This window comes from Phoca vitulina, unplaced genomic scaffold (genome assembly GCF_004348235.1).
Source record: "Phoca vitulina isolate PV1807 unplaced genomic scaffold, GSC_HSeal_1.0 scaffold3, whole genome shotgun sequence".
NCBI classification, from domain to species: domain Eukaryota; kingdom Metazoa; phylum Chordata; class Mammalia; order Carnivora; family Phocidae; genus Phoca; species Phoca vitulina.
In genome coordinates, this window is record NW_022589706.1 from 81,409,594 (window position 1) to 81,423,712 (window position 14,119).

At 39.1% G+C, this 14,119-nt stretch overlaps 1 protein-coding gene and 1 pseudogene across 3 annotated transcripts in view; both read left to right on the plus strand.

The window, feature by feature from the left end:
* The window catches only part of GSTCD (glutathione S-transferase C-terminal domain containing), a 130,589-nt gene extending 117,512 nt beyond the window's left edge, over window positions 1-13,077 (plus strand). For 2 of the 3 annotated variants that reach the window (XM_032400942.1, XM_032400943.1), the window contains exons 9-12: window positions 414-547; window positions 2,503-2,533; window positions 7,409-7,478; window positions 10,710-13,077. In XM_032400942.1, coding sequence (XP_032256833.1) covers window positions 414-547; window positions 2,503-2,533; window positions 7,409-7,478; window positions 10,710-10,846 — 372 coding nt within the window. In that variant the 3' untranslated portion in view covers window positions 10,847-13,077. Of the gene's footprint in view, window positions 1-413; window positions 1,304-2,502; window positions 2,534-7,408; window positions 7,479-10,709 lie in introns of those variants that run through there. The other variant, XM_032400944.1, reaches the window with a different exon arrangement.
* LOC116628731 lies at window positions 2,916-5,739 on the plus strand (annotated as a pseudogene).
* Window positions 13,078-14,119: the final 1,042 nt, after the last annotated feature.

A 14,119-nucleotide genomic window follows, 5' to 3' on the forward strand; every position in this document is an offset into this window, starting at 1 on the left:
TCATAGGCAACTACAGTTTGAGACTAGAAATTCAGATTTCAGTCTAGCGTTCCTGCCACAATTCATAATCAGCAAGAGAACTAGTTTAGAGACATGCATACATATTAAATTTTCCATATTTAACATCATGTCAGATTTTCCACTGAATGAATCTTATGCTTCATTTGCAATGTTCCATTTGTAATCTTTCAATCTTTCTTAGCTTTCTTAATTAATATGAATAGCTAACTAGTCCTGCAGTATGTCCAAATGAGAACTATCTAAACTATTATGGAATAATGCTCTGGTAACTTGAAACCTCCAGAGGATCAGTCCTCACAAAGAGTTAAAAACAAAAAAAAAGGAAAAAGGCACAGAAGTAGCATTGTTGGTTAAGCAGGAACTTAGTGCTGATGTCTGGTTTTGTTTTCCAGGTGGCACTGCATGCTTGTGGAGTGGCAACAGACATGGTGATAGAGCACTGCATCAAAACACGGGCTTCCTTTGTCACGTGCCCTTGCTGTTATGGTTTCATTCAGAACACCTCAAAGTTTAATTTTCCCAAAAGGTGAAATGTAGTGTTCACCCTAAGACACCAATGTGGGGAATAAAGCTAAAGCACGAAAACTCATTTGATACAAAGTTGCAATGAGATTTCACTTTTGAACTCACTTCCTCTTTCCACAGCAGGTACTGTTTATAAGTTATATAAGGAAGAGAGGATCTCCTCTATGGCTGCTCCTTGATTTTTCTCCTGGACCCAGCTCCTGAAATTTAGAAGCAAGTCTATCTGAGAGTGAGCTGGCTGACTAAGAAATCTGATAGGTTCAGCACTTCTCATCACCTCTGAGAAGCAGCAGGTGTTGTGGTTAAGTGCTTAGGACCCGGAAGTCTTCCGTCGCCCGGTGGAGGGGGGGGGGGGCAAACATCGGCTCCTCAGACTTTTATAAGTCGTTTCACTTCAGGCAATTTACTTCAGCTCTTTTTGCCTACATTTTCTCATCTATAAAATGGAGGTTATAATAGTAATTACCTCAAGGTTTTTGTGAGAATTGAATGATATATATGTAAAGCACTTAGAAGTGGCACAGAGTAAGCATTCAATAAAATGTGAGCTGTGGCCAGGTACGGTAGTAGCAGCGGTATTTTTAAATACTGCCCATGGGTGCTGATTAATCTGCAAGCCGGACAGCCATTTTTACAGTCCTTCTTATCCCACCTACAAGAGGGAGACATTTTATTTCTCACCACTTTGGCCTAACCTAGTGGAGGGCTGTTGTCTTGGTGTTCATGACATTTCACTCTCTGAATCACAGTTATTGAGAATCATGCTGATCATTTTAATTACAGAATAGATTGTTAGTTTTAAAAAAATTCTATAATGTGTCAAAAAAAGATTTCTTGATCAATTGCATGATTACTTTTAAGAAATATTAGAAAATTTCCATCAGAATTTATACTTAAAGGCTTCTGAATAAAGTAATAAAGTACAAACAATAGCCTTCTTTTTTTTTGTCTTTGATTTTTTTTTTCTTTATTTCATTTTTTGTTCTTTACCACAATTTGCAACTAGTTGAGAGAAAACCAAAGGAACTTTGGAAAGGCAAATAATAAGTATAACTTAAGGTTTATTCAATAGCTGAAATTTCACTCTGTTCTGAATCTATACAGATAAAATGTATATTTTACAACCCATCAAGAAATCTGTAAGTCTAGCACTATAAAGATTTTTAAGAATGTTAATTTGAGTTATTCAGCCTGTGGCTTCACTTAATTGATTTTAAAATCTTACTTCAGTGTCTGTCAGCTTTTCATATCTCTGTAGATTTATTGCCATTTTCTCCTTTTGTCAGTGGAAGACCATTCCCAGGCCATTATCCCCCTGCCCTAATCACCTGTGTCAGGTACCAGACAACTAGGGACAGCCCCTATCCCCAAAGCCACTGACATTATCCAGTCCTACCCAGTCCTAAGTTTGCTCATCCTGCCTTGCCATCTCTTCCAATGGAATCCATAATAAAGGCTCTTGCCCACATTGTATCCCACTCCCTCTGCCTCCTAAGCAGCCCTGGTGCTTCCCCATGTGGCTCTCTGTGGCATGGCATGCCCTCTCTTAGGAATTATTGGGAAAAAACTAACTTTTCCATGGCAAACATCTCCTGATCTGTTGTCCTCACCATATCTAAAATAGTAGTAAAACCTACATTTTAAAACCCCTGGATCTTTGTGCACCGATGTGGGGAAGAGAAAAAAAAAAATGGTTGTGCATCTCTAACAGTATAAACAATCCTTGAAAAAATCTTCAAAATTAATAGCATACTGAGAGTATGCTTTTGGCTTTTTATAAAGACATTTCAAACTGGCATAGTTTTCAGCGTAAGATAGCATTATGTACTCCTCAGATAAAATACCTACTTTTGTTTATAGTTTTTTCTATATTTCTATATAGAAATATATAGACTATCTCGACTCCTAATCTTTGGTGTTTAAAGTAATAACTCTTTTTTTTCTTTTCTATTTCAGTGAACAATTCAAGAAAACTTTATCATACAAGGTAACCTTAAAAAGTTCTAGATGTCTTTCTAATATACTTTTTATTCCTTCTTTATATTTTTCCCCCTCCCAAATTTTGAATGGTATATATAATCTATAGTTATCTTGGAATTACTCATCAACATGTAATATGGGAGGCTTGTTTTACTTTTTATGTTTTGTTTTGTTTTGTGAATCAAGATTAAAGTCCAAGTAGGTGGCAAGACTTGTGAAGGGTCTGAGAGTTTACCCTGCAAGTTCACATGCTAGCCTGCCACAATTTCATGGATGCCGGCAGATAGGAGACTTCTGAATTAGAGACCTGGCAGTAGGAGTAGCCAGACTATCATCATTTTTGTCCTGACTTCCTGAGACAGTTCCCACAGGGCAGTACATAATGGGCCATGCGACACCTAATACACAGTGAATTACAGTACAAGAAAGGGAAGCTGAGCTTAGGAAACCCAAATGTTTTAAGATTTAATCTTTAAGCAAGCATTCCTGCCCTTTGCTCCAGAGTGAAACTATGTATTTTCCAGAGTTGCTCACTATATAAACATCTTTGAGAAGATAATCTAGAACACAGGCAAATTTTTCTGTAAAAGGTCGGACAGTAAACATTTTAGGTTTTGTCAGCCACTTAAAAATTTCCCAGCTATTCTACTTTGTCCTTGCTGTTTCTTGTTGCTTTTGGTGGTGGTGGTATACAATCTTTTAAAAATGTAAAGACTGTTTTTAACTTGAGAGCCATACAAAAAGAGGTCATAGGCTGGATTTGGCCCATAGGCCAGAGTTTGCCAACCCCTGGTACAGAACAAACGCAGCACCTCTACTCATAAGGCGTGAAGAAATACAAGCACTGTTTCTCAACAGTAGTCAGAACATTACATAGTTCTGAGGCATCAATCTGAGCAAACTAGTTTCCAGCTTTCTGAATATTACCACTAACTAATTGGTCAATAACATGACAAATGCATTCTAAAAAATGGTAATGATATTTGCCAGAAATACATGAATAATCCCATTAAAACTTGATAAATTAGATTCTTAGTTCACTTCTTGCAGACTCACTAAAAATATATAGTTTCATTTTACATGCCAGGCCCCCCCTTTCAAGATTTTTCCCTTCTCCACCCACCGGTTAAGTAGTGGGGGACAGTGACTTAAAAACGTTCATTTCTACCAGCTTGGCACATACATCTCCTTCACCTCTACTTTATAATCCTTAAACAGGCACCTCCAACTCTGTCTCCCACCGGCCCTTTTCCCCCTCCTCACCTCTCCCCCTGCTCTGAGCATACACAGATACTCTAGAGGGAAGAGTGTTGATGCTTTCATCCAGAACCAGACTTCCCTGGTCTTTGCTTACTGGAGTTTAAGTTTGTATGTCTTAGGGAACTGTAAGGTTTTTGGGAAACATTAGGACCCCAGGAACTTTGTTTTCGTAATATTCAAAACACCTTACCTTTCTCTTATAAGACCCTGCCAATAGAGTAGACAATGAGTTGAAAAATAAACAAAAACTAGGGCCCTGTTTTTAATGCCTCTTTGAGTGATGCTGGCTAAAAACAAATTGAGAGGATGCGTGTAAAAAACCTAGGGCAGTGAAGAGGTTGGGTGCCCCAGTCTCACTGGCTAGAAAAGAATGTAACATTTCTAAAGAATAGCGACAGGGTACCCAGGCTCTTCCAGAGGCCAGAAAACTCACTGGTACCCAGTCTACTGGGTCTACTCCTTCTCTCACACCCCCAAAAGCTGCTTGGCCACCAGCCCTTTTGAGGGTCTCAGGTATAAAGGCTCCAGAGAGAAGTCTGAGCTTCTTGGATACTGTGGCAAGATATTTCTTAACTGAACCATGATGGGTGGGCCGCCAGGCAGAACTACATGGAGGTAGTGCCTAAATGTCTTGAGAGTTACTGAGTTCCATCGGTAGCGGGAGCGGAGAGCGGACCCCAGAGAGCCCTGAGCAGCCCCGCCGCCGGCGGCCTAGTTACCATCACACCCCGGGAGGAGCCGCAGCTGCCGCAGCCGGCCCCAGTCACCATCACCGCAACCATGAGCAGTGAGGCCGAGACCCAGCAGCCGCCCGCCCCCCCCACCCCCCCCCCCCCCCCGCCTCCGCCCCCGCCGCCCCCACCCTCCCCCCCCCGCCTCCGCCCCCGCCCTCGCCCTCAGCGCTGCCGACACCAAGCGGGCACCACTGGCAGCGGCGCAGGGAGCGGCGGCCCCGGCGGCGGGGACAAGAAAGTCATCGCAACGAAGGTTTTGGAAACAGTAAAATGGTTCAATGTAAGAAATGGATACGGTTTCATCAACAGGAATGACGCCAAGGAAGATGTATTTGTACACCAGACCGCCATAAAGAATAACCCCAGGAAGTACCTTCGCAGTGTAGGAGATGGAGACACTGTGGAGTTTGATGTGGCTGAAGGAGAAAAGGGTGCGGGGCAGCAAATGTGCCAGGCCCTGGTGGAGTTCCAGTGCAAGGCAGTGACCGTGCAGCAGACCGTAACCGTTCTAGACGCTGTCCACGTCGCAGGGGTCCTCCACGCAATTCCCAGCAGAATTACCAGAAGAGTGAGAGTGGGGAAAAGAACGAGGGATCGGAAAGTGCTCCGGGAGGCCAGGCCCAACAGCGCCGGGCCCACGGCAGGCGACGCTTCCCACCTTACTACCTGCGGAGACCTACGCGCGGCGACCACGGCATTCCAACCCTCCTGTGCAGGGAAAAGTGATGGAGGGTGCTGACAGCCAGGGTGCAGGAGAACAAGGTAGCCCAGTGAGACAGAATAGGTATCGGGGTTAGAGACCACGATTCCGCAGGGGTCCTCCTCGCCAAAGACAGCCTAGAGAGGACGGCAACGAGGAAGATAGGGAAAATCAAGGAGATGAGACCCAAGGTCAGCAGCCATCTCAACGTCGGTACTGTTGCAACTTCAATTACCGACGCAGACGCCCAGAAAACCCTAAACCACAAGATGGCAAAGAGACAAAAGCCGCCGATCCACCAGCTGAGAATTCGTCCGCTCCCGAGGCTGAGCAGGGCGGGGCTGAGTAAATGCCGGCTTACCATCTCTACCATCATCTGGTTTTGCCATCCAACACGAAGAAATGAAGATGAAATTCCAGCAATAAGAAATGAACAAAAGATTGGAGCTGAAGACCTTAAATGCTTGCTTTTTGCCCACTGACCAGATAAATAGAACTATCTGCATTATCTATGCAGCATGGGGTTTTTATTATTTTTACCTAAAGACGTCTCGTTTTGGTAATGACAGACGTGTTTAAAAAAAAACAACAAAAAACCTGGTTTTTCTCAATACACCTTTAAAGGTTTTTAAATTGTTTCATATCTGGTCAAGTTGAGATTTTTAAGAACCTCGTTTTTAATTTGTAATAAAAAGTTTACAACTTGATTTTTTCAAAAAAATCAACAAACGGCAAGCACCCGTTAATAAAGTCTTAATAAAAATAAATAAATAAATAAATAAATAAATAAATAAATAAATAAATGTCTTGAGAGTTACTTTGGAAGTGTTTTTCTCCACAGTTCAGTTTATAGAGCAAATCTTTACTGACTTCTGCTCTGTGCCTCCCCTTCCAGAATTTAACTTCTCTTGGGGAGAACACATACACAAATAATTCCAGTAAAATCTGGCAAGGACACCAGAGGCGATTGCCTCAACATTAAGTGAATCTTGACTTTCAAACACTATGAAGACAAAGGGCATGCTTTTTCTTCAAATTATGTAATTCTAAATCCTTCTTCTGCCCCTTTGTCGATGCCGGTTCACGGCTGCTTAATACAAGTTACTCATTTGAGCCACTTTATTAGTGTCCTACCCATTGGCCACTAAATTTTATAGTGAACATTACAGTTGTTGTTGTTGTTGTTGTTTTAATGCATAAAAGTTGAGACAGAGGTAACCCTTCAAAAAGAACCAATATCACACAGCCACTTCAATTACCTTATTAAAAAACGGAGGCCTCAAGTTGAACATACAAAAGACGAAAGGGGACAAATGAGGAATCGGAGTTCCAGCCTTTGGCTAAGCTGACAGGTGAGATCACTTGCACACTTGGAGACTGCATCTGTTCCGAATGAACAGCTGCCGTGGGAACATCGCAGTACCCCCACTCCGCCTGAGCACTCACCTTTGGCTGCTTGCCTATTTCAGAGCGCTGTGCAGGCTCATCAGCTCTCTGCCCCTATAAAGCCTTGTTCTTTTTACATGAAAGCAGCCTTTCCTAAAATTGTCAAGCAGAATAATTTTCCTCCCACTCCCTCAGGTCATTCTTACGGTTGCCCTTAAAGTAGATGCACCTCCAGCAGCCCTTTGGAGTGAGGAGAGAGTGAATGAGCCAGCTTCCTCTCCTCTAAAGGGACAAGGGAAGAGTCCAGAAAAGCATAGGAACAGCCAGCACTCTGCTGGGTATCCCAGAGAACTACAGAACCACAGAACCCACAAAGAGTGATGATCTTCTACAGTACTGCCTTTTCCCCTGGTGGGAGCCACCTAGACTGACTTCTTGGAGCCATGTTCCTGAGATTCAAATTTTATTAAAGGAAAAATATAAGTGAATTTTAGGTCTTTTCATTTAACACATGATAATCATGCATTGTAACCCTATTTTGGCTAAAAGCAACTGGCTAACTGGCCTGAGGATTTTCCTTGCATCCATTCTTAAGAACTGCATCTGAAGAACAGTCTACTTGAAGGGGAAAAAGTTATTGAGTACCATTTTCTGAAAATGTGTTTCTTTCAGAGCTATTACTTGTGCAGTACTTTATTCAGTTAAACTGTAGAACTCCAGATAAGTGAGGTAGTTTTTATAATTTTTAGTTTTGAAGCAGAAGATTAAAATAGACCCACATTCTACCGTTTTTTTCTTTTAGGAACACATGATTCTGTGTAGATTTGCGGATCAGACAGCTGTCCAGCTTCCACCCCAACGAAGACTTGTAGGTATGTGTTTTCACAGAGCAGCTGATGAGTAGATTACGTACGGTATGCCTAGGAATGAATGGACTGGCTCTATATGGGGAAAACTGGTCCATTTATCAACAAGAAACTCAAGTTTGTTTTTCCCAGAAAAGGCAATCCATGTTGAAAAGGTCTTTGTAGGTATAAGAGTATTTTATCCCATTTTTGTTAACATTAATACTTTTTTAAAAAAGATTTTATTCATTTATTTGACAGAGAGAGACACAGCAAGAGAGGGAAAACAAGCAGGGGGAGTGGGACAGGGAGAAGCAGGCTTCCCACCGAGCAAGAAGCCCGATGTGGGGCTCAAACCCAGGATCCTGGGACCATGACCTGAGCCAAAGGCAGACACTAAACGACTAAGCCACCCAGGTGCCCAACATTAATACTTTTAAATTCATCTTCAGTATTTGTACATTGAGCAGAATTATGTGAAATCTCTTTCTTACTGTTATGAACAAACTGAGGGATCTGTCTAAAGCCACAGAAGAAAATATAAAGATGGAAAAATCAACTTTGCATGCCAAAATTAGTTAAAATATGTATAAGCATTTTTTCTTGGAAAAAAGTATACTTGTATATTATTAATCATAGACCAATTTATTCAACATCTGTAATAGTAAATATTACCTTAATTGGAAGACCTGCAATAGCATTTTAAGTTTAAGTAATGAATTTATCCAAGACTTTGCTTTAGAAAAAGAAATCACATTTAGAAGGACAATAGCAGCTAACAGTGACTGCGCATTTAAGTGCTGAGCTAAATGCCTTACCCATTATCTCAGTAAATTCTAATGAAAATACTTATGGGGTATGTACTATTATTTAGGACTGGGACAAAAGTTTGTCCAGGATCCTTTACCTGGTAGATGATGGAGCCACACTATGAACTGATACGAAGGCTAGGTTCCAAAATTAGGGCTTGAGAAGATTGAGTGGAGTCAAAAATAATCTTTAAAATTATTTAGAAGAGCCCCCACATTGGAGGCCATCATAGTATATTGGAAAACAGATTGCCATTTCTTTGGCTGAGCACCAGATGTGATAATTAGCTTGCATACAGGGACTGTGTTGTGTGAGAAGTAGTTATCTTCAAACTCTAAAGTCAAAGTCAGCGGGGCGCCTGGGTGGCTCAGTCGTTAAGCGTCTGCCTTCGGCTCAGGTCATGATTCCAGGTCCTGGGATCGAGCCCTGCATCGGGCTCCCTGCTCCGCGGGAAGCCTGCTTCTCCCTCTCCCACTCCCCTGCTTGTGTTCCCTCTCTCGCTGTGTCTCTCTCTCTGTCAAATAAATAAATAAAATCTTTAAAAAAATAAAAATAAATAAAGTCAAAGTCAGCATAGCAAGATACATACAGAGAGGCATCTGAGACCTGATTTCCTTTTCTTTCTCACACTCCGGAGCATAAAGATATGGAAAAAGCTCTTCCTCTCTCTCCTGCATGCAACCTCCTTCTCTTTCCCACTCCTTTTCTCTGCCTCCTCCTTCCCCCATTCCCAACTCTCTGAGCTAGTTGAGTGTACATGTGAATGTTGAGGGAGTGCTAGATGGGAAGTTGCTGGAGTTGAAGAGGAGGAGGAACATTTGGCCTGATCACTGGCATGAGGGGAGGGAAGGTCATGTGCAAAGTCACGGACTCCATCAAATGTGGACATCTGTACTTTGCATGGGCCATATTTTTGTTCTGTGAACATTTTAGGAAGCTTTCAAGGCCCCCAAAGGGAGACTACCAACAACTGAATTTCAGTTGTAAAGGTACTTCTTCAACATGTGAAAACATGAGATTCTTTTATGCAATAGAAAAGGAAAAATTAACTGGACTGGGATCAAAGCCAAGGGTGAAGGAGCTGCAGTGTAAACCCAGGGTGGGTACTGAAGGAATGCAGGGCGTCTATTCTGACAGAGAATGTTTCATTTTAAACTGAAGAGTAGACGGAGGTGGGTTGGGGGGAGCCTTTACAGATGTCTTAAAAGATGAACAGTATTTTAAGGGAAAAAAAGAATGTCGGCCGCACAACTGTTGATGAACGGGGAGGGGTGGGTTGGGGGGTGATTTCGCCTAAATGGAATTCAAGACCTCTCTTTTTATATCATTTCTAACACAGTTCATCCTTTTTGGCATAGGAGCTTTTAAGAAAAAAGTACAAAATAAACATTTTAAATCTGAATGTCTCATTGCCAATTCTTACCTACTGACTTCACCTTCCACAGTTTTTCTGTGAGGGTTCTTCTCTCTTCCACAGAAGAACGTCTCTGTTTCAATTATCTGGCTTCACTTCTGCAGCTATTCAATTTTAGTAGTTTCTGTGGACATCCAAATAAATTATTTAAAAATAATGTTTAGTCATTATTATAAATAGGAGGGAAAATGGAATTAAGTTCTGCATAGTCAGTAGCCTTTTGGAGGATGAAGTTTGTATACTGAATTTAAAGAAATTGAAAGCATAAAAGTGAACCATAGCTTTGAATATATTCAACCCCAAATCATTTTTATTTCCAGAGCTACCTTTAACATAGAAATTTGCATTTGCCAAAGGAACACAAATTAGCTGCTTTGCTTGCCAGTCAGGTTTTCTCTTTTGTTTTCCAAAGATTACAAAGAAGATTGAATACCACTATTTTATTGGGGTGAAGGAGTTCTGAAAATTGATTATGTTACACTGAACATACACATCCACCTGAAATAACTGAAGCACAAATAAGAATTTTCTCAAATATTTTCCATTTCTCATTTTTCCTTGTCCTAAAAATTTCAGGTTCAAATGTAGCCCATCTTTCAGATGCCTCTTTGTTAGCATGACACTTTAAATATTATTAAAGATAGATGTTATTTCTTTCACAATGTTACAGGTAATATATTTCCATAGGGAATGCAGGCACAAGGTCTTTAAATGTATTTTTAACCAAAGTGGGAAATAGGATCTGTAGTCTGTATTTGAGATTTATTTATAAATACATTTTAAAAAGTTAACATTCTCAAAAAAAAGAAAGTTAACGTTCTCTAAATTATCAGCAGAAACAAATCTGTGAACTGTCATATGTGATTGTATTTTCTCCGTACTGATCAAGAGTTAGGTTGACAGAGACTAAACAGGACTTGGGGGCAAACAGCATTCGCCATATACTTGTAGATTTTGTCGCTGTATAGATGGACAAATTGAAATTGCACTGTTCCCTGTAGGGCGTCTCATGATACCATTTTATTGTATTTCAGGAAAACAGTGCATGTGCCTAGTGGATCTGGATCGAGCAAGAGCTGCAGAAGAATGTGGTTACTCCGTTCAAGTAATATCCATGGAGCCAGAGAGCTGCTCTCCCAAAAATAACATGATCGTGGGAGTCCCCATTTAGAAGGAGATATTCACATTTGATGTTTGGCCATCCATCTTCATGATGAAAGCCCAGTGGCATTTAGGAGGTTCTTGGCATAACTAGAAAACAGCATTAGCCATATTGAACTTATTGTGCTCAGGAAGGAAAGCAGCAGGAAAATCATGGAAGAAAGGCTGCCTGCAAAGCATCACAAATGCTCTTGTAATGTATGATTAAAGGACCACTGGTTTTCATAGTGAGAATCCCCTGAAGTCTCAGCTGCCAACAGAATAATACTCACCAGTGGAGGTTACATCACTGGAATAACAATTTCCTTCTCACTTCACAGCTTTTCTCATCTTGCCAATTTGATGTTCAATTCAAAACAGTGAATTGAAGCCTTTGTAATCATTGCAGCCTTTATAATCATTTAGATATTCAAATGGAGGCCAAAACTAGACTCAGTGGGATTGGTTGGTTGGTTGGTTGTATTTTAAACAATTGTATTTTTTCTATAATTTTTAAAAATATCCAGTCAGGCAAATACAGTATGGTTAAATTTTTAAGCCGGGATGAGATGGACTTGTATTTCATTTCATATACTTCTTTAAATATGTTTCCCATAAATTACCAAATGAGATTATCACTGGTTCAGACATTTTATATGAAGACATAAAATACTTGCAGGAAATTTCCCACTGCGGGAGTATGTAATTTGGACATAAATTCTAATTAATCAGTAAATACATTGATTAATGAATTCCAGTTTATAAATAATTACTGAGGATCCATTATTTTCAAGACCCTGGCATAGATTCTTCTAAGGATACAAAGATGAGTTGCAAGAGACATGGTCCCTTGCCTATGGAATAAATCATGTAAAAGAAAAATTAATGAATTAGTTCTTTATGTCATAATATAATGTATGGTCACAGGATCTGTTTTCCAGATATCAACCATATTTTTTAGTTACATTACTTTGCTTTACATTACACTTATTGAATGTAGATTGGAGGTAGGAGGAGTACAGAGTTTAGAAGTTTATTTGAATATTTCTCTCTTCTCACACTTCTCCTCAGTCCACCAGCTGAACTTTTTAAAGACAGATGACATGTCCTCTCTCACATGCTGCTAATTATTTAGCTTTTACATGCCCTAGGTTATTCCATTTGAGATGAGATTTATTTCATTGATTTTGATGTTTTCAAGCCCTGTATGACACATACTATGAGAAAAAGGATTTTAATAAGCAACTCTTTCATCATCATGACTTAAAATGCAGAAATAATTTATTCAAGGGAGGGGGACTTGAATTCTTGCTTTCTGAGGTAAAATTTAAGAAAAGAATTAACCATCAGCCCTGAGTTTTTTAGTCATTTTTACCTATAGATATACCATGCTCTTTTATCCTGGGCTTTCTTTTTTAAATGGAGGTATAATTTACAGACAATAAAATAACAGATTTTAAGTGTTGAGTTTGAGAAGTTTTGACATATATATATATGGAGATTATATAATCTCCATGCAACTGCCACCAGAAATAAGATATAGAATATTTCCACCAGCACAGAAAGTTCTCTTATGTCTCTTTCTGTTCAACTTCACCTACCCCAAAGGTAGAAATCTCTCTGATTTCTATCATCCTCCATTTTCTCTGCCTATTTTTGTCCTTCATATAAATGAAGTAATTTAGTATGTAGTCTTTTGTGTCTGGCTTCTTATTCCCAAGATAGTATTTTTTGAGAAATATCCATGTTGCTATATGTATCAATAGTTTCTTCTTATTCTTAAGTAACATTCTATTATATAAATTTATCAAAATGTATTTATTTACTCTCCAATTGGTATTTATTTGGGTTATTTCCACTTTGAGGATATTACAAATAAGGCCTATAAATATTCTTGTACAAGTCTTTTTGTGGACATATGTTTTCATTTCTCTTGGATAAATACCTAGTAGTAGAATTGCTGGGTCATTGAATAAATGAATGTCAATTGCCAAACAGTTTTTCCAAAACGGTTGTACCATTTTATATTCCCACCAGCAATGTATAAAAATTCTAATTCTCAACACCACCCTCACTTGATATTGTCAGTCTTTTTTATTTTAACCATTCTGGTGGACATGAAATGGTACTTCACTGGGATTTTAATTTTCATTTCTCAGATGACTAGTGATACTAAGCATCATTTGTTAAGTCAATGTTCAAGTCTTTTACTCATTTTTAAAATTAGGTTGTTTGTGGTTTTTTATTGTTGGTTTATAAGAGTTCTTTATATATTCTGGTTAAGAGTTCTTTGTCAGATATATGTATTGAGAATATTTTTCCCAGTCTGTGGCTTGCCTACTCAATTTTCATAATGAATGTTTTAATTTTCAGGAAACCTAATTTATCTGTTTTTGCTGTGTACTTTCTGTGTCCTCTATAATAAATCTTTACCCACCCTGAGGTTATGAAGATTTTTTTTCCATGTTTTCCTACAGAAACTTTATGGTTTTAGCTTTTTACATTTTAGGTCTATGATCCATCTCAAATCAATATTCACATAGAGGTAGGTAGGTTTTGAAAAATATACATTTGTTTTGGCACCATTTATTTAAAAACGTTTTCTCTTCCTATTGAATTGACTTGGCACCTCAGTTGAAAATTAACTGATGTATGTGTATGAGCCTATGGGGTCTCTAGTCTGTTCCATTAACTTGTTTGATTACTGTAGCTTTATAGTAAGTCTTGAAATTAGGTGATTTTCCAATTTCACTTCTCATTTTCCAGATTGTCTTAACTGTTCTTTTTTTTTTTTTTTTTTTAAAATACAAACTTTTTATTTTTTTAATTTTTAATTTTTTTTTTTTAAAGATTTTATTTACTTGATAGAGAGAGACACAGCGAGAGAGGGAACACAAGCAGGGGGAGTGGGAGAGGGAGAAGCAGGCTTCCCGCGGAGCAGGGAGCCTGACGCGGGGCTCGATCCCAGGACCCGGGGATCATGACCTGAGCCGAAGGCAGACGCTTAACGACTGAGCCACCCAGGCGCCCCTGTCTTAACTGTTCTAAATCCATTGTATTTCCATATAAATTTTTAAATTGGCTTATCAATTTCCTTAAAAAAAAAAAAATAGCCTGCTGGGATTTTTGGTATTGTCTGGAATCTTTAGATCAATTTAGGGAAAATGAACATATTAGCAATATTGACTCTTATAATCCATAAACATAATATATCTTTCCACATATTTATGTCTTCTTTAATTACTCTCAGTAATATTTTCTAATTTTCAATATAGATGTTTGGTTTTACTTATTATTTGATAGT